This window comes from Prunus persica, chromosome G7, assembly GCF_000346465.2.
Source record: "Prunus persica cultivar Lovell chromosome G7, Prunus_persica_NCBIv2, whole genome shotgun sequence".
Classification (NCBI taxonomy): Eukaryota; Viridiplantae; Streptophyta; class Magnoliopsida; order Rosales; family Rosaceae; genus Prunus; species Prunus persica.
Window position 1 is genome coordinate 17,420,181 of NC_034015.1, and position 22,659 is coordinate 17,442,839.

Consider the following 22,659-nt stretch of genomic DNA (forward strand, 5'->3'; position numbering starts at 1 on the left):
TTTGTTTTCTATTCCTACTCAAGACAAACATGGGAAATGAAACAAAGTGAAATTTTTCGGTTACTTTCCCGACATTACCAAACGTAGGAAATGAATCTTTCATTCTCATTTATTAGGAAATGATATGAGAATTGATTTCCTCTCAAATTCATTTCGTGAACCAAACAGGGCCTTAGGGGGTGTTATGACGGCTGAAAAGTTGGCTTCACTGCTTTCGCCAGAGAACTTTGATGGGGCAAATAATGGGAAAACCTTCAGGGAATCAAGGAGACTATCAAAACGAAATCCATGACAAAATATGACTTTGGCCCCAAGAAAAAAGAGTAACAACAATGTCCAAAAACTTAAAAAATAAAAAAGGAAAGTAAATTTTCACTTTCTACATGGAAAGAGGTTTCTGGTTTCGCACCCCAGAAACTTACCCCTTTTTTCTCAACACACTCTCATGTTTGCCAGGTAAGGGATGTCTAAACTTCTGCCATAACGGCTAAGAACAAGAGTTACCCAAAATTAAAGTTACAATCACCCATTGAAACAAGGACTTCTTTCGCACTTGTATAAATATACCCCGTCCATGAAAAAAGAAAGAGACAATACTTCGAAGCTCTAAGCCTGTAACTTCAGTTGAGTTCTGCAAACCCAACTTTTTCCTTCTTATTTTCCCGCCAAAGCCCGCTCTAAGCGAAATTCAGAGGAAACAGAGAGATGGGTTGCAAGGTCTCAAAGCAAAGTAAAAAGCTTTGTAGGAAGAGAAAGGAGCAGCTGAAATTGGCTGTGGATAGAAGGTATGCGTTTGCAGAGGCACAGAGGGAATATAACCAGTCGCTGTATGCAGTGGCAATTGCTATAAGGTCGTTTGTAGCAAGCCACTCCTCTCCACCACCATCTGATTCTGAACCAACCAAAAACACCGGTGCTGGCCCTTTTCTTGATTCTGAAACTTCTATAAGCTCTTCAGAGGCAGACAGAAAAAAACAGCTACAAGGAAGCTCAGATGAAGAGAATAGCGATCATAATGCTGGGACTGATGGGGAAGAATTAGGGTTGGTTTTGCTGAATGATGAGGCTGTGAGAGAAGGGAGGGAATTGTTGGAAGCATTGAAAGAGGTTGAGGTCCAATTCCTTAGCGCCTATAATTCCAGTTTGGACGTTACCAGGATGCTAGGCACCAACACGGATCAAATGCAATCTGCATTGGAGGAAACTGAAGGTGGGTTTTTCTCCTTTAAAGCCCTTTTTGTTAGTTTGATTTGCTTGGTCATGGTGTATAATTCATGTTTATATGACTTTGGGTGCAGAGAACTCAAGTAAACTCAAAAAAAGCCGCTCCATCTCATCTATATTATCTTCGTCTTCCTCCCGAAAAAGCCTCCTTAGATCTAGCACCAGAAGTTCTTCAACAAGCACCAATTTTAATGGTGGTCTCTTTGATGACAATGGAGCAATGGGATCCAAGTGCCATTCGTTAACACTGGGGACGCTATATGCTTTGGAGCAAAAACTCTATAAGGATGTGAAGGTAAAATATGAATCTAACAAATATTTGCTTTATTCAGTTTTATGGATTTCTCATAACTTGATGAGTAATTTATAGGATTGTTTTAGCTTATGTGTTCCCTCCTCCATATGGACAACCTAGATAATTTGAGAATAACTTGAATCATCTTTAAATTTTTATGTGCAGGCTGGAGAGGAAACCAGTAGATTATATGATCGAAAATGCTCCCAGTATTCGAGAAACCAAGGACATGGCCTAAAGACTGAAGACAAAATTCGAGTTGAATTGCAATATTCCAGAATTTCGGTTGCCAAAGGAAGTGCGGAATCAACATTTAAAAAAATTCGAAAACTGAGAGATGAGGAGCTGCAACCACAACTTATTGAGTTGTTACAAGGGTAAGATAGATGTCAGAAATTTATTTGTAATACATGACGAGTCTGAATTTTTTTGAATTATTTTGTTATAACCTCTCTTTCCCACTTTCTGCAGGCTGAAGAAAAATTGGAAGGTCATGTCAGAATATCATGAAATACAACATCAAATCATGTCAGAAGTGAAATGGCTCAAGTGTTCATCTTATGGAAAGTCACAACAGCATGCAACTCAAACGCTTCAAGTAGACCTTAAAAAATGGCGTGCTTGCTTTGCTCAATATGTTTGTTCACAGAAAGCATACATTGAGGCTCTTGATGGTTGGATGATTAAGTTTGATGCTCCTGAAACCGAAGCCTCCTCAGAGAATTGGTATTCGCTTCGACCGTGTAGAGTAAGCGTCCTACCAACAACAGAAATATGTCATAATTGGTTAGATGGCATAGATAAGCTGCCATATAAAACAGTGGCTGGTGCCATGGAAAGCTTTGGCGAGCATGTCCAAGCCTTGATGGTTCAACAAGGTAAGGAGCATCAACAAAAGAGGAAGGTTGATGGGCTTGCTGGAGAACTTCGTAGGCAGGCTTTGTTACTTGAAATGAATAAACACGTGAGTGAGTTAAAGTTATTTTATGTGCAAGATGATAAACCGCATGAGCAAAAGCACACGAAGCCCTTGAAAAAGATGGAGAACGAGCTAGAGCAAGAGAAGGCAAAACATCATACAGCCATGGAGGAGACACGTGATATGTATGTGAATGGATTTCAAAAGGGGTTTTCGTCAGTTTTTAAATCCTTGGCCGATTTTTCCAAGACTTCCATGAAAATTTATGATGAGCTTTTAGAATAGAATGACATTCAGTGCGATTCAGTGAGAATCCAGTCAGGGTAGATGACAAATGACTGATGAACAACAACAAAATTGCATAAAGGGTTTTTAGAATGCTAGGTACTTTATTTTTATTTTTATTTTGGAGGAAATTTTAAGAATTGATTCATGCTTTTTTTTCCCTTCTTTTTGCTGGAACTTGATCTGATGCACTTTGTCTTTTGGATGAACTTCTTTATATCAGTCTGGTGATTCCCAAGAATCCTTTTTATTTTACTTTTTGGCTGTTGTCAAGCCCAAGAATCCAATAGTAAAATCTGAACAAACAATGGCTGGCTGGGGACAACAGAATATAGAAAAGCCAGCCTACCTACCTATCATGGAAACTTTTTGGGTGAAGGCAATATCTGTGCAGGAACATGAGTTTTCTGGATTCGTTATAACAATATATAGTGTTTACCATGTGATGTGGTCCATCTATAATTATGCATAATTAAGTCAGTATTACTATTAATCTCTCTTAAAAGAGAGATAGTAAATAGATTAAGATTTCCAAGAGCGGCTTTTTATCACTGTGACTGTGTGAATATTCACATAAATCTATATGTGAGAGAGAGAGAGAGAGAGAGAGAGACCTTTCTAGGCACAATTCTCCATGATATTAGAGCTGTCACACCTTCCTGTTTCAATCTGCCAAGCTAATCTCTGTGTATTTGTTGAAACAAAAAAGTTGTTTGCAGTCCCCGAGGTACTTCCCTCCTTGCCTATAAGGAAGACCTGATTCAACCACAAATTGACATGTGTCTTTTTTTTTATTTAAATAAGTCTCAAAAGTGTTTTTCCCTTCTCTTTCATTAGCATAACTAATTTCCTTTTTTATTTCATACCTCAATTAAATTTTATGTTTGTTGTAGAATTTTCTAACTCCAACCACCCCAACAATTCACCTTCATCCAAATTACCATTGACAATGTTGGTAGGCGTAGTTTGTTTATAGAGGAAATTAAAATGCATCTATAATGTCTCCTTGCCTAGTTATGAAAAAAAACTAAAGAGATGGTTTGTGTTATAGATGAAAGCAATTTAAAAAAAAAAGAATTCAATTATGAATAATAAAAGAGAAGAAAGAAAAATATTTTTAAGGAAAAAAAGGCACATGTCAGTTTGTAATTGAGCCACATTACTAAGTAAAAAGGAATTTTTCTTTATAAGTAAGGAGAGAAGTATTGTCCGTATAATTTTAACCCTTCAACTCTTCTATTAACCTCACTCCAATTAACATGTCATGTGTAAATACCTATCAAATTTTTTCTTCTATAAATACCTATCAATACCCTTCACTTTCAACACCAATCCTCATACATTTTCTTCTACTTCTACCATTATTCACTCTTTATACTCAACATTTTTCTCTCTATACCTTATTTCCATTTTCAACATTTAAGTAAATGTCTTTGTCCTTTTACTTTCATTTATTTTTATATTACTCCATTTACTTAAGTTTACAATGTAAATAAAGAAGTACCCCCCATTTGGATTCAAATAAAAATACTAGAAAATTAAATTCCCACCAAATCAAAATATGAAAAATCAGTTTTAGTGCAAAATACGATTTATGCTAAAAATGATGGCTCATTAAGTCAATATATACTTCATATTAAAATCCCATAAAATCAAGTTTTCTTATTTGATGTGTAACGAATAAAAGCCGCCAAAAATTATCTTGAGAAAATGATTATTCCGAAAAATCATTTTTCATACTTAGCCAATATTGCACCTCCGCTAAAAAAATTATGGGTCCGCCCGTGTCTATAAATACCAACCAATACTCTTCACTTTTAACATCAAATCCTCATACTTTTTTTTTCTATAAATACCAACCAATACAACTAATAAAATAAAATCTTATCCGATATGAATAGTATTGACACGTAGGAACCCAAAAATCTTATCCGAAAATATTATCCAAATTAATTATTTAAGTAAAAAAAAGTTGTGAAAAAACAAAAAAATGAATAGTAATTGCCCTTAGCCATGGCAATGGGTGGAAACACAAAATACTATTTGCAAGGACAACTACTATTCACGTGAATAGTGGCTGCCCTAGCTCCCCCCTTGTCATGACTAAGGACAAATGAGTGGAATTGCTCTAAGTATACCAGGTCTTCCAAGTACAAATCCCAATCAATTCATGTGATGCGAGCTCATGGAACCAACAGTAATAAGTACTCAAAAGTTTGACCCAGGAAGAATGCAAGCAATTGATGGTAAAAAAGAGGTGGGGTGGGGCTATTTACATCCGTACACATTTGCCTTCTTCCAAGGTCAAGGGTTTTTTTCGGGTAAGCCTGCCATGGTCAAAAGTTTTGATTCGTGCAGCCAGTGTTCCTTAATGGCAAGAGTTAAATATGACTTTTGGTAGACCAATTCTCCCCCATTAGTTAGCTTAATGGTGGTCTTCTCTACTGAAATATGGTTTTTATGGGCATCTCAACAATTTCTCAATAAACAAATCTTCTTATCTTGTTCTCTTTCTAAGATAGATTTATTTAATTCAGCTGAACAAGGAATATTATGGAATGTAAGAAGAAGGTGCAGAGAGCTCACTAACCCTCTCATAAAAATTCTTAATTATATGGGGGTGACAGACAGATGAGCCACCCCATAAAACATTTTATACCAAGTTTCAGTCTTTGGCTGACAAATGTCAACTATTCATGCATGCATGGCCTTCATGGAACATTAAACACACCAACTAGGCAAGAGACCCCTGTAAATTAATTAATTAACCCTTAATTATGTGCTAAATTGCTAATGTGGGAATCTAAATATGGCAGGGAAGTAAAGTTTTTTCAGTTTTTTTTCAGGCTGCATTAAACAGAACAGCTAAACATGACTCTCAGAATGGTAAGGAAGCAAGTGGGCTACTTTTGGTTCAGATTTTTATGTAACTTCCTCTTATTATATGCAATGGTGAGGGAGATTTTGACAAACCCATATTTTTTTCTCTCTTACTTTCCCACCAAAACCTGTGCTAAAAGACTTAACCAACCCACCTCCATGTTTCAGCCAGGGGCAGAGGACAAACTTATACAGTGGTGTATCAGTTACATTGATATGATGTGATTCTCTACAGCTTTTCCAAAACCACTTTCTGGCTCTCTCTCTCTCTCTGCTACCAAAGGCCACAGCTTTCAGGTTTAGTTTTACTGTTTAGCATAACCCACCTTCTGTTTTGCACTGAACCAAGCTGAACCAAACCCCTTTTACCAAAGTACATCTCTAAATTCCGAGGAAACAAAGACATGGGTTGTGTTGTGTCTAAGAAAGGTGAAGAAGAAGATGTAGTTTTGCTTTGTAAAGAGAGAAAACGGCAGTTGAAATTGGCTGTAGAGCGCAGGTATGCGTTTGCAGATGCACAATGCAAGTACAATCACTCTCTCTATGCAGTTGCAGCTGCCATAAGGTTGTTTGTAGCGAGACATTCCTCTCCTTCTTCTCCATTTCTCATCACTTTTCCTTCTACTAATTCCTCTGAGACCACTGAGACCATCATCTCCAACAACCCCATGTTCCTTCAACAGAGGCCATCTGAACCCAACTACCAAACCATTGGTTGCCCATTTTCTGATTCTGCAAATTCTATAAGCCCTCCGAAGGTAGATAAAGAAAAACAACTGCAAGAAAACCCAAATGGCAGAGAAGAAGATGAAGAGGGTGGTAATGATGATAGCGAGACTGATGAGGAAGAAGTGGCTTGTGAGCATTTTTATAGTGGGATGGCTCCAACAATGGCATCACCGCAGAGAGATTTTGGGTGGGATTTCTTTAATCCATTCTTTGATGGTGTGAGAACAGAGATGGGAAATGGGTTGAGTCAGAACTCTGATGAGGATTTGAGACTGGTGAGAGAGAAAGAAGGGATTCCGGAGTTGGAAGATGATGGAGAAAGAGTAATAAGTGATGAGAAGGTTGGAGATTTAAGTAATTGTGGTGTGGGTCAGGAAGAGAATGGTGGGACTGAGGCTGTGACAGAAAGAGAGGATGCTAATGTGAGCCAAGGGGAGCAAAATGGTCTAAGGGTGATTGATACACCCACAAATGGGAGGGAATTGTTGGAAGCATTGAAAGATGTTGAGGACCATTTCCTTAGGGCCTATGATTCTGGTTTGGATGTTTCCAGGATGCTAGAGACCAACATGGTTCAAATGCAATCTGCCTTGGAGGAAATTAAAGGTGGGGTCTTTCTCTTTTATGTCTCTTTGTCTTCCCTCAACAAATGCCATGTCTGTTATTTTTATTTTCTTGGTGAAATTCATGTCTATATGTGGGTTTGATTATAAGACCTTTTGAGATATGTTACTGATTGCATAAGAAAAAAGTTGCAATTTTTCCAGCAACATATCCATCCTATTTATGCCCCAAAAAAAAAAAAACCAACTTACTTCCCTTGTGCATATGTAGAACTGTTGAAATTACATCTCTTTGTGATCTTTTTCCCATCCTTTTTACCTTTGATGGCTTTCGGGTCAGTAACTTGGCTTCTGGTCAAGTTGTCCCATGAACATTTTATTTGGTATTCCATGAATTACTTGAACCAGTTGTCATTGTCGTGTGCAGCAAATTGCAGACCTACTGATTCCCATCATATTCTAGCTCTACTATCATTTCATCTATGATTTTGGGTGCAGAAAATTCAAGTAAGCTCATGCGGTCAATCACACGGAGCCGCTCCACTTCATCCACATTATCTTGGTCTTCCTCCTGTAAAAGTCTCCTTACATCTAGCTCCCAAAGTTCTTCAACGTGGACTCAATTCAATAATGATCTCTTTGATGACAATGGAGTTATGGGATCTGGGAGTCATTCGTTAACACTAGGAAGGCTATATGCTTGGGAGAAGAAACTCTTTGAGGAGGTGAAGGTAGAATACGAATCCAACATTCTTTTGCTTCATTTAGTCTTTTATATGATTGTTCGTATTTCTTGGGATGGATGATCTACATTGGTAGCCTAATGATATTAGATTAATGTATATGACTTCTGCTTCTTATGAGTTAAATTGTATAAGATAAATTGGTCCGGGCTTACAAATTGTAGACGAGCTATCAGTTTTTGGGGTTCTTTTGGTTTCCCTTTCCATTTGGACACACAAAATAATTTGAGAATATATGACCACCATCTTTCAATTTATATATTCAGGCTGGAGAAGAAACCAGGAGAATATATAGAGAAAATGCTCCCAGTTGAGAAACCAAGATACTAGAGGAGATGGCCTCAACACTGAGAACAAAATTGTAGTTGAAGTACAAGACTTGTATACCAGAATTTTGGTTGCCATAAGAAGTGCTGAATCAATCTCCAAAAGAATCCAAAAACTCAGAGATGAAGAGCTGCAGCCCCAACTTGTTGATCTGCTACATGGGTAAGATAGAAGTCAGAATTTTGTTAGTAAGGTATAAGAAGCCTGTTTTGAATTTTATTATAACCTCCGGTTCCCATTTTCTGCAGCCTAATGAGAAATTGGAAGATGCTGTCAGAATCTCATGAAACCCAAAACAGAATCATGTCTGAAGTGAAATCTCTCAACCTTCCATCCTATGGAATGTTCTGCAATGACTCACACCAGCTTGCTACTCTTAAGCTTGAAGCAGAACTTCAAAATTGGCGTGCTTGCTTTGCTTCGTATGTTTCTTCACAGAAGGCGTATATTGAAGCTCTTGCTGGTTGGCTCTTCAAGTTTGTTACCCCTGAAACTGAATTCCACTTGAAGGGTATGTCTTCACTTCAAACGTGTAGAGTCAAGGGGCCAACATTACTTGGAATCTGTCATGATTGGCTAGCTTGCCTGGATAAGCTACCTGATGAAGCAGTGACTTATGCCATGAAAAGCTTTGGGAAGGATGTCCGAGCCCTGATGGTTCAACAAGGTGAAGAGCATCGACAAAAGAGGAAGGTTGATGGACTTGCCAGAGAACTTGACAGGAAGGTTTTGGCATTTGAAAGGACAGAGAGAAGGGTTCTTGGGTTGAAGTTTTCTGAGCAGGAAACCGAACTGCATGTACGGAATCGCATCGAGTATTTGAGTGAGATGAAGGATCAGTTGGACATGTTTAGGAAGAGGCTAGAGGCAGAGAAGGTGAAACATCATTCCAGTATGCATGAGACCCAACATATTGCCGTGAATGGATTTCAGACAGGGTTTTCTTCAGTTTTTGAAGCCTTGGCCGAGTTTTCAAAGAGTGCTATGAAAATGTATGATGGCCTTATAGCATTCAGTGAAAACGCAATGGGATTCGATGAAAAAAATACCAACCCATCATAAAATGACTATGCAACATTCATGTTGAAGCCGATGATAGATGTAGCGGATGCACAAAGGTTTTTGAGAATGTTAGGAACCTTTAAGAATTTATTCATATGATAGGTTGTATCAAACTTGCTCATTGAAATGATTATATATTGCAGGACCTTGCTGTGCGGAGGCAATATATAGTTTTCGAAATGTTTTTATATAAAGTACAGATAATAGTGCTTCTTAAAGGAATGAGAATATATTGCACTCAAGCAACTCAGAATGTACCCCCAATCTGCACAGAAACAATGGAACTATAAAGGAATTGAGAATACATCACAATTCAGCAAATTCACAGTATACCCACAAATCAGAAGCACAGTTACACTGGAACTTTTCTCTCTCACACACACACAGGCGCACACAAAGGAAAGAAAAACAGGGCGTCAACTTACATCAGTTACATATTTAATTCTTTTTCTCTACTAGATTCCTCATGTATGTCTTCCAAATTATCAATGTCGATACTGATACTACTATTGTCCAACTCCAAACACCTTAAGCTTGTGCTCTGAAAGGAGAGGCTGTCTATGTCCACATGAAACCTCTGAAATCCAATGCCATCTATGCTCACGGAGTTTTGAGACTGATCATAGTCGATCGATCTTTTATGCCCTGGCTCTGTTGGTTGACGAGAGCCAGTTGATCTTCGAGACTCCCTTGAAGGCTGTTTGTTGATGAATAAGTTGTCTGCATTGTAAAGGGCCTCTTCAAGTTCTTGACACACTTCGGACATTGTAGGACGGTTTTTGGGTACTTTTACAACACATCTTAGGCCAAGTTGTCCCATCTTTAGCATCATCTCTGTGTTGCATGGCTCTGTTAAAAGATTAGCATCTAAAATCTCCTCAACACGACCTCGCTCTATGCTAGGCCTTGCCTGCATTGAAGAACACAATACTTATTCACTAGAACTCATAACAAAGGCTAATGTTTTGCAGTCCTTATTAGCAATGAGTGATGAAGTTTGTTGGTTTACCCTATTAGGATTAGAAAGATCTTAAGTTTCTTACATTCTAACAATGAACAACGTTTAAGTATTTTTACCCAGTCAATGATATGTTGATTAGGGCGATGTCCCGTTAGATCTACTGCAGGCCGGGAAGAAACAAGTTGCAGAAGTATGACACCAAAGCTATAGACATCACTGAATGGGGTTAGATGGAAACTTGAACAATATGCAGGGTCAAGGTATCCTGGAGTTCCTTTGATTTGACTACTGACATGTGATTGATCCCCAGTAGGCCCTGATCTCACCAGTCCAAAATCTGAAACCTTGGCTTCAAATCCATCTCCTATCAAGATGTTACTCGGCTTTATGTCACGGTGGATTATGCTTGGGCTGACCCCTTCATGCAAATGAGCAATGCCTGTAAAATTGCACAACCAACTTCATTATTATCATCAATTTTTTCTGTAAACGTAATCGGTTAATTGTAGCATAAAATCTGTATGCAACCAACCTTTTGCTGCTCCAATGGCTATGTTCACTCTTTGCCTCCAAGTTAAGCTCCTCCATTTTCTTCCTACATATAAATTTACTAATTAAATAGGAAGATTAACATGTAACAAAGTAAGTTTAATTTTCAGGTAAGCGAAGGAACATACCCATAAAGTAATCAAGTAGAGAACCATTTGGTACATATTCATAGATCAAAACTTTTCCTCCTCCTGCTCCTATCCCAAATCACAATTCAGCCATATTAATATGCAGGAAGTATTTATGGAAACAGAGAGGGCAAGACCTGAAAATTACACAATGCATGCAAATACCAGATGGTTCTTCACAAAATCCAACCAAACCTACAAGGTTTCTGTGCTTGACCTTAGAAAGTAGCCTCACTTCTGTTCAAGGAAACACTACACAGAAATCAGATTGATATGCAACTTGTGAATCTTAATCTCTTCTGATGCGTGACACATTTATTATATATTGGTTCAGGCTCACCATTTCTGAATTCTTCTGCACTCTGAAACGAATCAGCGTGGGTTCGCTTAATGGCTAGTGTCTGCAGATCGTCAAAAGTCCCCTGGTAGACACTTCCAAAAGCACCACAACCCAACAAGCAATCTTTGCTGAAGTTCTTGGTGGCCTTCACCAGTTCCTCTAATTGGAACCGCCTGAGCAATATTTTCTCTTCTTTCAACTTTCCTAATAGACATAAACAAATGAAGTCACACCCCAAATTTTAGTTCAAGGTCTTTGCATTTTACAAAAATTGTAACTAATGTTCTCTTATCAAACAATTTGAAGCGTTAGTAAATTCTTATTTTTAAATTTTAATCCACGATGTTTAATTTGACACTCAAATAACATAACATGTGGTACATTTGATAATATTTGATAATTAAGAGAAGATTACCTAGCCAAATAAGCTAGAAGAATGTGCAATCTTATTTCTTTCATGGTTTTCCAAGAAGAGTGTGCAATAAATTGGGTTAACTTGGTGGGGCCTATAATTACTTAGAAATGGGAAAATGTTAATTGCTGCAAACTGATCAGGGTTCTGCTCACCTTTCTGCCCAAGCTTCTGTGGTAATTGCCTGTGCCTGAGAGCTGGTAAGAGCTTCGTCTTGATCAAGTAAAATAACAAAGCAACCACCAAGACTGTCAAAATGCCAACAACAAAGCCTCCCAATATATGAGTTCGATGAGAATGACCAGAACTTGGAGATGGTGGTGAAGCCACTGCCAAATAACGCTGCATTGCCATTGTCACACCAAATAAGAAATTAATTCAAATTGTTCTTAAAACATGTTGCTCATTCTATATCTGCTCATCTGCATCAAACTAATAAATTTTTCTTCCTTGAAGAGAGAGAGAGAGAGAGAGAGAGAGAAAGGTGGGAAGGAATATTGGAAAGTGTTGGTGCATATAAGCTGATCACAAACTGATCATCTGCCGGCTAATTAATGTTTTCAAATATATATATATATATATATATATATATATATATATATACAGAGAGCTTCCATTGAGGGATCCCTCAAATAAGCTTATTTGAGGGACACCTCTTGTAGGCCTCACTACGGATTGTATTTCACTAATCCAAACCGTCTATTTTGTAGATATTCATTCAAAGATCATCTCTACAAAAAATCACTTGAATCCGATATCATGCGACCACTCAATTGAGTTATTGAAATTTTAGTACTTTTCTTAAAGCACCGTGTTCATTGATTTTGTAAGACACAATTGGATGTTGAAACGGTTTCCGATTTGTCTAATTTTTTGTAAGGATGATCTATGAATGAATACCTAAAAAATAGATGGTTTGGATTATTGGGAAAAGAATTGTAGGGTACTCTAAAGGGCGTCCCTCAAATAAAATTATTTGAGGGATCCCTCAATAGAAGGGGACTGTATATTATATATATATATATATAACAAGTCTATGATTTCTTTAATTTTTGATAAAACAAGTCTATGGTTTCAAAGAGTCAGTATTCTAGTCATCACTTATGACTAGGTCTTACATGCGAAGACGGCATATAAGCCAAAAATAACATATGCATCTATACGTATATGTGAATTGATGTTTGCATGACTCTACATTTCCTGCTATAAGAAGCATAGAATTCCCATGCTTCTTAAGTTCAAAACTGACATGTGTTTGCTCCTAAGTATATTGGCTGTTATAGTGAAATGATTCAAAATTTAAAGGTTCCTAACATCCACACGATATGGAGTGTTAGGATTGTGTGCTTCGATAAAAATCATGGATGAGGAAGTGATTAGGATCACTGAGGTTTTTTGAAATAAAACCACACACTTAGATGAGTGGCCTTATCTCATCTAAGATATTAGACCTAAATGGATAATTTGGTGAATATCATTATGTAAATTAGTGTCCTGAAATGACATGAAACCCCTAAGGTGTTTCTTTGCTTCTGCAATCTCTAAACAAGATACTTAGAGCATCCACAATGATGCTTTCTATTTCTTAGCTAAAATTTAGCTAAAAATATAAGAAAGCTATTTTAGGAGCTCTCTAAAAAATTTCAACTCCAACCATACTCCATAATTTGGAGAGTCATAAATGCTATAACTCTTTTTTGATTGGTCAATCTCTATTAAAAAATAAAAAATAAAATAATTAGTATTAAATAAAGGTTTGAAATACTCATTAAATAAAGCATCATTAAATTATAGGGAGTCATTAGGAGTTCTTTCTCTCTCCTCAGATTTAGGAGCTCCTAGAGGACGTTGTTGGAGTTGCGCCCATTGTGGATGCTCTTAGGTATAAAAAAAATGTCAGTGACAATCCACAAAAGAAATATTAATATCAATAAAAATATTTGACTTAGACAAAGGAAGAAAAAAACCCAAAAGAAAAATAATGTTTATTATGCAAGCAAACAGCACCAGTGACAATGGCAGGAAAAAAACAAATGAAGAAAAACTGTTTATTGGTAGAGTATGCATCCAAAACGACTGATTCATCTTTTTAAGTAATTGCAAAATATTTCCCCCACCCATCTAGAGACAAATTGACATGAATGCTATTTGTTATATTTATATAAATTATTTCTTTAAAAATTGTATACATAATAATTTGCATGGGTCCAATATTGATGATTTGAAGCTATACGATGTCTTTATGTGCAATTGGTTTTGTAAGAGCTGATTAGCTTTGGATGATTTGGACACCATGTCCTTGGTCTTTGGTTTGCATTAGATTCTTTTGAGAATGGAAGTTATAATTAGTATATTTGTAAGACATATAAAACAAATCATCCTATCATAATAATAAGACGAGTTTCTACCGAATTACTTCCGGACGAGCCCTTCAATATTGGGGGTTTTAAGCAAAAACGATAATCAAATTTACATATTTATGTACAAAACCAACTTTTTATTTGCACCCAACTTCTTTCTCATTACACCCAATATGTATATATAAATACATTTTGCCCTTATTTATTTGTCCACCACAACAAATATCTGAGGCAATTCACATGTTATCAATTGGGGAGAGGGAGAGAAACGATGGCGAAAATTGAGAAACAATGGCGAAAATTTACGAAAATAGTTAAAATAAGCTATGATTAAGATAGCCTAAGAAAACCGAATAATAGTGAAAAATAAGACAAAATGCTCCCTTCAAATTATGACATGTTCCTGTAATAAGATAATTAAAAAAAAGTGAGTATTATAACATTTTACTTCAAATTTTCATAGACACATATATACATGAAGTTTAATTGATCAAAGAATATATATATATATATATATATATATATATATGCTCAAATATAATCTTATAGAGATGACTCGGATCTTATTCTAGGGCGGAGGTGGGCTCCAACCCAATGTAATGTTTTTGAAGTGCAACAATTTGGTGTTAATTCATCCCACTAAATGGAAATTAGCCCACTCAATCCCTGCACGAATAGGTCCGTTACATCCGAACAACTCCTTATATAAAGTCACTCAGCCACTCATACATAAATATATGAAAATAATAATAATTATAGCAAGTTTTGAAAAAAATTTCCCCTAGATCTTATTAGTTACTTTCTTAGCTCCACTTGATGCACTTTTTCTTTTGTTCAATTGATGCACGCATCTTAGGTTTTCTCTCGTTTATCAAGCACGACACGAAATGAAAGTGTATTCATTTGGAATTATGCTTCAAAGTCACGTGAATTACTTTGAGATCATGGCCTTGCAGGTGATTTGCAAAAAGGCCTATGCAAAAACAAAGTCTCATGTAAGGAAGATCACATGATTCAACAAATTATCCACACGATACTGGGAGGAAGGAGCCAAATACAGCCGCAAGTACAGAGAGTAAAGACACGAAGGATGTTGAAGGTGACATATACACGCATGTTGATGAGTGTGGTTTCACCTGAGGTGGCAGATTGCTGGCTATCTCTTTGATTTAACCAAAGAATATGTAGGTAGCTAGGCGCATTTATTTCAGAGTGTAAAAGAAAAGAAAGAGCTACTTGGAAAAGAAAAACTGCCCACCAGAAAATATAAATGTAAACCATTAACCTCAAGTTATTTTATTAAGAGGGAAAATATATTATCACTCGATCACAGTTTGATACTGTTGAGATTGTGTAGCTCGATACAAATTATAAATGTAAAATTAGTTGTGATTTCACGTTGAAAAAATACCGTAATGATCTAAAGTTAAAAAATAAATTGTTTATCACTAATCACATCGATAAAATTTCACATCTTTATAAGTCGCTTTAGACCTCATTTCACCCAAAATATTGAATTGCGTGGTTAAGTTGATGAAAATGGTCACTATTCACGTGATCTTATCATGTTATTAATTACTCGTACTGAAAGTTGCATACCTTCATAAATGTGAGAGATGTAAGGTAAGAAATTAAAGCTTTCATAGATAGATATACACTATCGCTGGCCCGCATGTTAATTTGAGATTTCTAAATTATTCATGTGGTAGTTGAAGTGCTTATGACTGTACTCTATTTGTTCTCTGCAAGGGGGGTTGTGGCAATTTCTAGCTCAATGACTACAAAGATATTTTATGCCTTGTTTTAATGACTTTGCCTGTGGTCCGTCCTGTCCAAACGAATGAAAAAAATAAAACAAGCATCTAACTCAGCATTGCCTGAATTATTTAGTGAAAAACAACCCATCCCATGAATCTCTTTTCTTGATTTCCCAATCTTTAGTGGTAGATGACTGATTTCCTTTTTTTAAGTACTGACTTGAGTCAGAATTCATCTCCAATCTTGTAAGGGATGGGATAAAATCTGATGCACCGGGAAGAAAATTTTACCTAATTATTTGTCTGGTTGGAAAGTTTGTACTTTGCTTGTTAAATTGCACAGGCTTTGGAACAAGTCAGGGAATTTGAAACCCCAACAAAAGACACACCATATCTAAAAGAAAAGTGTTTTCTATTTGTGATATAATGTTCCTACCTACCTGATTAGATAACTTTATCAGCAAAATTTACACCGAGATATCTCAGTTGTGGAGGCAACTAATTCTCCATCACTTGCACCAGAAGAAAAGTTATTGCAGTCCTTGCACTCACAGATCAGATGAGAAAAATAGGCATCTCCGCAGAAGGAGAAGAATTTACATGTCAGGAGAATGGCTTTATGCTTATTTGAAAATCTAGGAGCAATTGGTATCTGAGTTAAAGTGGAAATCTGGATAAGTAGCTTTACGTTATCCTTGTAAATAGTTATTAACATCTTTTACTCTCTGCAGACAAATTCTGGCATTGGATCCCAATATGCTGGAGAAAAAAGTACCTCTGATCACTAGTAACTCAGGATTCAAAATACATTTCTTCTTTCAGTGTCTTTACTTCTTCAATTCACCAAAAGAGAAACGTTTCTAATTCTTCAATGGAATCTGTTTTTGCAGATAGAGCCTTGATGTCAAGCAGGGCCCTCCACCTCTAGGCTGAGGCTAGAGGTTAAATGCCTTGCCACGCCACCATTAACCAACCAAAAGCACAATTGTCCTTGCCAGTACAAAAGAGTAAATGTGGTGCTGTGAAAGTAGGGGTAGCTGTGCAATAAAAACTATCATAAAATCAAAAAATTTATACATCAACTCACAGTGTTGAGCATGAAACTACTGGAGCAGCCTGGTAACCAACAATACAGATGAAAAAAGGGTACAAAATTTGTATGATCAGTAAAAGAACTTTACTCATTTGGTAATTTACAGACACATCACAGATCACAGATCCCTTCTGCATAGTGGGCATGAACCATGCCGCAGGAGCCACTTATCTATACAAGGTAGATGAAACATGTGATGGCAGTGGGGCAAACTTCTAACTGTCTCTCCAAGCTGAAAGTCCTGATAATGTAAAAATTCATAATTTCAATCCGTAAGTTTCAAATTTAACAGCAACCCTAAGAGCCTGTGAGAGAAGAAAACAAACGAAGAAAACAATATGGCTTTAAGATCTTAACCTGAAGGCAAACTGAACAAGAGACTTTCTCCCCAGAAGCATCCACATTATTGTTGCTAGTAATAATGATCTTTGGGATCTTTTCAACTGAATCTCCAGGCAACCCTTTGGACCCACCAGTGTCAAAGATATTGGGGATCTCATCAAAGCTTGATTCAACTGCACCCATCTGGTTAAACACAAGGAAATGAACAATAAATTAGTAAGCACATAAATTAGCACTTGGAGTTGATTCTCACATAAGAACTAGCATCTAGGTATGGAAATTACCTGACTTTGCACTGCACTTAACATGGCTGGACCGATCCGCTCACGGACTAGTCTACCACTTAGGAGACTTGCAATGACATCAATCTGCATAGTTTAGGAGAAAACATGAATTAGGCACTCATAATGGCATTTGCTAATTGCAACTCTATTAAAGCTTGAAGAAACATTTGCAGTGACCACCTAGCCCTATAAATAATCTCACCAAATAAAGAAGACACCCAATTCCGGACTCATCTGATTGCCAAAGAATAAGGGAAGATTCAAACACTTCGATAGAGAAAACAGCTCCTGATATTGCTCCAACAGCAGCCCCTCTTACAAATCCACTCTCAGTCTCTTGGCCTATCAAAGCTCCAGTCATAGCTCCTAACATGGTGCCCACTGCACACAAAAATGTCATTTCCATTAGTGAGAATGTTAAGATAAAACACGTCTTAATTACCAAAACGCTCTCTGTTCCAGGGATCCAGACATATTTGGATGAATGTAAAAGGACAATAATTCACAAAAAAAACCCTTGTCTATAAGTGAAAGCTTTTACTTTAATTAGAGCTAGATTTTAACAAATCAATGGCATATCAGCCCATGCATCATGCTCCCAAATGAAATTCAATTCTGTTAACAAAATCTACAAATTCCAATGCATGAAATTGAATTCCTTTCCTCTGTCAGAGTAACAGAAAACAATTTGATCTTGGTTGCAGATATCAATGATTCAAGAGCCAAATCCAATTAATTGCAGTACCGACGTCAAAAAGACAGAAACAGATCAAGAGGCAACACCCATGTAAGCATTAACAAAGAAAGATAAAAACTTTCATCAAAGACAACAATGAACAAACAGAACCCAATAACATAAAACAAAAACAAAAGGCTGAGAATGGACCGTCGAAAGGAAAATGAGACAGAGAAAAACGAACCTAATGCAAAGAAGAAGGTGAAGATCGCAGAGAAAATGTTCCCAAGAATCGCAGAGACCGCAAAGTTGCAAAATTCCTTGATCCTCTCAAAGAAATTCCCAAATGAAAACGAAGAAGATGAAGAAAACCGAGATGGGTGTGCAATAAAATCCATTGTTGGGTCAGAAACTGTTGGGTTTATAAAAGCCTTTGTAGCTGGATGTTGTTGATCTTAAAGCAATGAAATTTAAACCCTTTAAAGAGGTCACCAATATCTGCGTGTATATATAAAAGAAGGGATAGGTATGCTTAGTCCTTAAGAGAAGAGATAGAAGACGGGAAAACCACATCAACCAACTCGCATTTAAAGCTTTTTTTTCTCTTTGACATACAACTCTCTCCCTCTGTCGCTTTCTCTCTTTCTCTCTCTATCTAAAAAGCCCTGTTTTCTTCCATTAGAGCTATATTTGCTCGTGGATGAAAGAAAATATAGGCCTTTACCTTTGTAGAAAAAGATTAGTAATTTTGGCTACAAATACATGTGTGTGTGTGAGAGAGAGAGAGAGAGAGAGAGAGAGAGAAGAGAAATAGAAACCCATGACTAAGAAGCTTCTGCTTTGACAATCGAGCGTCCTTGTTCAGGCTATTAATCGTCCACAAAACCCGTCACTGCAAAATTAAATTTTTATTTTCCATCACCCATTTTTCAACAATGAGAGAGAGAGAGAGAGTCAAGGGTGTGGGGTTGGTTTTGTGAGCTTTTGAGCCCAATTGATTGGCCACCGCTGCCCACAAGTAGTTACTACGAAGCTTGGAAGATTTTCCTTTTTTCCAGAGCAGGCGAAGGCAATGAAAATATCTGCAATTTTTTTTTTCTTTCTTTGTTTTTGGGTTGGTTTGGTTATTGGTTTTTGCTTGAAATGGTATGTTCTTGCTTCTGCCACCTCAACATAGAAAAGCCATTACAATGGCGGATTAATTACGCCTCAACAAAGATGACCAAATACAAACAGATTGCTAAGTTTTAACTTAATTTTATAATAATTGTCCAACCAAAAATAAGAACGTGGCAAAATTAAACTGAATTTTAAATTAAGGAGCGAAAATAGCTAGTTATTGAGAGGGGGAGCTTAATAAGTTCGTTACATATTATTATCCGATTTTATGTGAGAGAAAGGAGTGTTGTTTTGTGGTAGGTGTGTTAGGTGGGTGACGCATGTTTTATTTTGTAATGCTTGTATGAGTTAATTCAACCGAGCTCGTCCGAATTCAATTTAAAAAATTTCGTATGTATGAAAAGATTAGATGGAATATCTAGGGTTGGGATGGGCTCAAATTCGAGATGAAATTTAACTAACATCTTTGACAATTTTGTTGCTGATTGAGTTTGGATTATTTGAATCCAATCGAGCTTAACGGAGATTTAGACGTGTATAAGATTGGACTATCCTTGCTCATTAGCCAAACTTGAATTTCTAAACTACTAGGAACATTCTATGTTGAATTATGACTTTCTTGTAATCAAATCAAGGATGACTATATAGTCTGTACAAAACGCCTCATTTGAAAACATGATGCTGCTTCTAACGCGGTTGGAAAAAGTATAAAACGGCTTAAGGCGAGTGCTTCCTGGAAAAGTATCACCCACCATCCACCCCTTTTAGGCTGCTAGCTTATAAGCTCCGCTTGCTTTTTCTGACTACTTATTATATAGTATAAGATTTAATTCTATTTAAAAGACTGTCATGTACATCTAGACATATGTAAACATGCAATGATTCTCATGAAAAGAAAAAAGAAAAAAGAAAAAAACATTTCGTATCTAGTGTATGTACCCTTTTTATTTCTCACTTAACTTAATGAGTGAAACGAGTGAGAAAGAGAAAGTGTCGTTACATATACGTTTTCATCTCGTTTTCGTGTCAACATACACGCCTTTCAAATTTAACCTCACCAAAATGAAAAATGGATTTTTTAAGTCATGGAAATATTGAGGAAGTTGGAGTGGCTATTTTTTAAGTCAAATTAAAGTTCTTGATGATATGATGAGAGACCAAGAGAGTTCTGGAATATGTAAGTAAGTATATGTTTACCTTCATCTAAGGGAACATGTATTACGCATATAATTAAGATATGTGTGTCATCATCAATTTCAAATTGGCAATATCATTTAGAAGTTGATGTCAACAAAGTTTGAAAGCACTTGAACCTTTAGCTAGCTAGAACTTTCTTTTCTTCTTTGTGTTTACTGTACATTGCCTTCACCACACGCTAGCTGCTTCCAAGTCCATATAATATATGCATTACTCTCTCTCCTTCTGGAAAGAAAAATATATCCAGATTTTGAGATATAATTATGCATTCTAATCAAGTCTAGGCTGTTCTTAATTATCTAATCAGTGGGATCATCATATGTCATGCATATATTATGTATATGTCAAATACCCTCTGACGTTTTCTTTCTTTCTTTACTCTGGTGGTTAGGCTAAACAATGGCCCATATCATGTTATGATCAATAAAAAATTTCTTACTCAAATTTTTAATTAATTGTATTGCAATCAGAGAAAACCTACCAGATCTTACTACTTAGAGCACTTCTAGTCATTTGCTATGGCAAAGGGCAAGGGCTGTTACTATTCACATGAATAGTGACAGCCCTTGCAAAGGCTTGTGGGGTTTCCACCCATTGTCATGGCAACTACTATTCATATGAGATATGAGAAGAGGAATTTGTATAAAGTTTTAGTGTGGGAAGTGAAGAATATGACTAAGTATTTATTTTTTAAAAATTTGAAATTTTTAGTATTTTTTAAGATTTTTTTTTTATTTTTTTGTTGTTGCTAACATCAGCAAACCCATGCAACAGCCCAGACTATTTTCACCTTTGGCCTGGCCTGGTTTGCTGGGACCCATCTACTGCCCGGGCAGCTTAGGCCCCTTAGAATGCCAACCTGCGATTTGGGCTCCCTCTTGCCCTAACAAAGGCAACCGCTGGAGTTGCAGGTTGGCATTCTAGAAGGCCTAAGCTGTCCGGGCAGCAGCTGGGTCTTAGCAAATCGGGCCAGTCCAAAGGCAAAAATAGCATGGGTTGTTGCATGGGTTTGCTGACGTTAGCAACGAAAAAATTTATAATTAAAAAAAAACTAAAAATTCCAGAATTTTTTTAAAATAAATACTTAGTCATATTCTTCACTTCCCACTCCAAAACTCTATATTTGACGTGGGAAGTGAAGAATACGACTAAGTATTTATTTAAAAAAAATTCTAGAATTTTTAGCATTTTTAAAAATTTTTCGTTGCTGACATTATCGTTGACGTCAACAAACCCAGACAATAGCCCAGGTTGTTTTTAACTTTGGGCCAGCCCAGGCTTATGGAGCTCGCCAGCTGCCCAGGCTGTTGAAGCCCGCTGGAACATCAAACTGGGGCTGGGTCCCTTGTTGCCCGGGCTGAGGAGCACTACTGGAAGTGCTCTTAAAGTCCAACTGGGCATTTTATTTTCTCGAATTTTTTTAATAAAAGTATATTTTCTTTTGAGAGGGGCGATAATAACAATTAATTTAATTTTATGACAAGTTCATGCTCTCTTTCCAACTCCAAACAATGTCCTATTGAAAGATGATCCTAAACACTAATGCCTAAAACATTATGTGGTCCCTTTTCCATTTTCAACAAACCCATATATATCCTAATATTTCTTCTTCATTTTCAACCCCTTTCTATTGAGGGATTTCTCAAATAATTTTATTTGAGAGACATGGAGCTTCAAGAAAGTACTAAAATTTCAATAACTCAATTGAATGGTCAAATGATATCGGATTCAAGTGATTTTTTGTAAAGATGATATTTGAATGAGTATCTACAAAATAGACGGTTCGAATTTGTGAAACACAATATGGAGTGAGCCCTACAAGAGTGTCTCTCAAATAAGCTAATTTGAAAGAGATCCCTCAATAAAAACTCTTTATATATATTGTGTTCCAGCTTTAGAGATATAGTGATGGTTAAGGCCCTTGAGGGCAGTTTTTCTAGTTGTAAAAATCAGGTAAACCACCACAAGGTTTTGCTAATTCCAAAAACAGCATCAACATCCAGTGGCCTCTGATATTTCAGCAATTCACATATGGCCACAGATACCCGAGCATCCACCCATAATCATGATATGAAATATCTGGTGGTGGTGATGTCTACCAGTGAAGTTTGTTCTTCGGTTACTAAATTTGTATTTTTGGATAGAGAGAAATCGTGTGGGCAAGAAAAGTTGCCAAATGCTTTTGTAGAAGGTACCTAGGCTCATAACTAGAAAGACGTCGAAATTTTTATTAAAGATAAAAAAGTTTTTTCAAAAAGCAGTTGGAACTATTTTGTTCATAAAACGCTTTTTACGATCTAAAAATACTTTTAAATTATTCTGTCAAACACTGTCAGAGACATTTCTAACTGTTTTTAATCATTTCATTAGCAATCTCAAACACGCCCTGAGTGACACAGAGTAAGGTTTAAGGT

At 36.6% G+C, this 22,659-nt stretch overlaps 4 protein-coding genes across 4 annotated transcripts; 2 read left to right on the forward strand and 2 right to left on the reverse strand.

Annotated features, from left to right (window-relative positions):
• On the forward strand, nucleotides 706-2,723 carry LOC18769197. Its single transcript, XM_007204427.1, has 4 exons — nucleotides 706-1,210; nucleotides 1,299-1,519; nucleotides 1,685-1,896; nucleotides 1,991-2,723. Exons 1-4 carry the CDS (start codon nucleotides 706-708, stop codon nucleotides 2,721-2,723), a joined length of 1,671 nt encoding a protein of 556 aa, XP_007204489.1.
• Nucleotides 5,695-9,181, forward strand: LOC18771501. Its single transcript, XM_020569020.1, has 4 exons — nucleotides 5,695-6,938; nucleotides 7,394-7,626; nucleotides 7,949-8,127; nucleotides 8,214-9,181. The coding sequence occupies exons 1-4, from the start codon at nucleotides 6,008-6,010 to the stop codon at nucleotides 9,025-9,027; spliced, it is 2,157 nt and encodes a 718-aa protein (XP_020424609.1). The 5' UTR covers nucleotides 5,695-6,007; the 3' UTR covers nucleotides 9,028-9,181.
• Nucleotides 9,276-11,890, reverse strand: LOC18771798 (probable serine/threonine-protein kinase PBL22). The gene is made up of 7 exons (XM_020568868.1): nucleotides 11,573-11,890; nucleotides 11,006-11,209; nucleotides 10,831-10,902; nucleotides 10,666-10,734; nucleotides 10,521-10,583; nucleotides 10,105-10,427; nucleotides 9,276-9,937 (listed from the first exon to the last, which is right to left on the reverse strand). The coding sequence occupies exons 1-7, from the start codon at nucleotides 11,769-11,771 to the stop codon at nucleotides 9,458-9,460; spliced, it is 1,410 nt and encodes a 469-aa protein (XP_020424457.1). The 5' UTR covers nucleotides 11,772-11,890; the 3' UTR covers nucleotides 9,276-9,457.
• Nucleotides 16,198-19,109, reverse strand: LOC18771436 (NEP1-interacting protein 2). The gene is made up of 5 exons (XM_007203830.2): nucleotides 18,174-19,109; nucleotides 17,456-17,634; nucleotides 17,254-17,337; nucleotides 16,985-17,152; nucleotides 16,198-16,868 (listed from the first exon to the last, which is right to left on the reverse strand). Exons 1-5 carry the CDS (start codon nucleotides 18,325-18,327, stop codon nucleotides 16,746-16,748), a joined length of 708 nt encoding a protein of 235 aa, XP_007203892.1. The 5' UTR covers nucleotides 18,328-19,109; the 3' UTR covers nucleotides 16,198-16,745.

Coding starts and splice junctions, on each gene's coding strand:
- LOC18769197 (XM_007204427.1), top strand. CDS start 706: ATGGGTTGCAAGGTCTCAAAGCAAAGTAAAAAGCTTTGTAGGAAGAGA. Junction 1,211..1,298: donor TGCATTGGAGGAAACTGAAG/GTGGGTTTTTCT, acceptor CTTTGGGTGCAG/AGAACTCAAGTAAACTCAAA. Junction 1,520..1,684: donor AACTCTATAAGGATGTGAAG/GTAAAATATGAA, acceptor TTTTATGTGCAG/GCTGGAGAGGAAACCAGTAG.
- LOC18771501 (XM_020569020.1), top strand. CDS start 6,008: ATGGGTTGTGTTGTGTCTAAGAAAGGTGAAGAAGAAGATGTAGTTTTG. Junction 6,939..7,393: donor TGCCTTGGAGGAAATTAAAG/GTGGGGTCTTTC, acceptor TTTTGGGTGCAG/AAAATTCAAGTAAGCTCATG. Junction 7,627..7,948: donor AACTCTTTGAGGAGGTGAAG/GTAGAATACGAA, acceptor AAATGCTCCCAG/TTGAGAAACCAAGATACTAG.
- LOC18771798 (XM_020568868.1), bottom strand. CDS start 11,771: ATGGCAATGCAGCGTTATTTGGCAGTGGCTTCACCACCATCTCCAAGT. Junction 11,210..11,572: donor ACAGAAGCTTGGGCAGAAAG/GTGAGCAGAACC, acceptor TATGTCTATTAG/GAAAGTTGAAAGAAGAGAAA. Junction 10,735..10,830: donor ATTTTGTGAAGAACCATCTG/GTATTTGCATGC, acceptor GATTTGGGATAG/GAGCAGGAGGAGGAAAAGTT.
- LOC18771436 (XM_007203830.2), bottom strand. CDS start 18,327: ATGGATTTTATTGCACACCCATCTCGGTTTTCTTCATCTTCTTCGTTT. Junction 17,635..18,173: donor CACCTTCTTCTTTGCATTAG/GTTCGTTTTTCT, acceptor TTTTGTGTGCAG/TGGGCACCATGTTAGGAGCT. Junction 17,338..17,455: donor TTGGGTGTCTTCTTTATTTG/GTGAGATTATTT, acceptor TAAACTATGCAG/ATTGATGTCATTGCAAGTCT.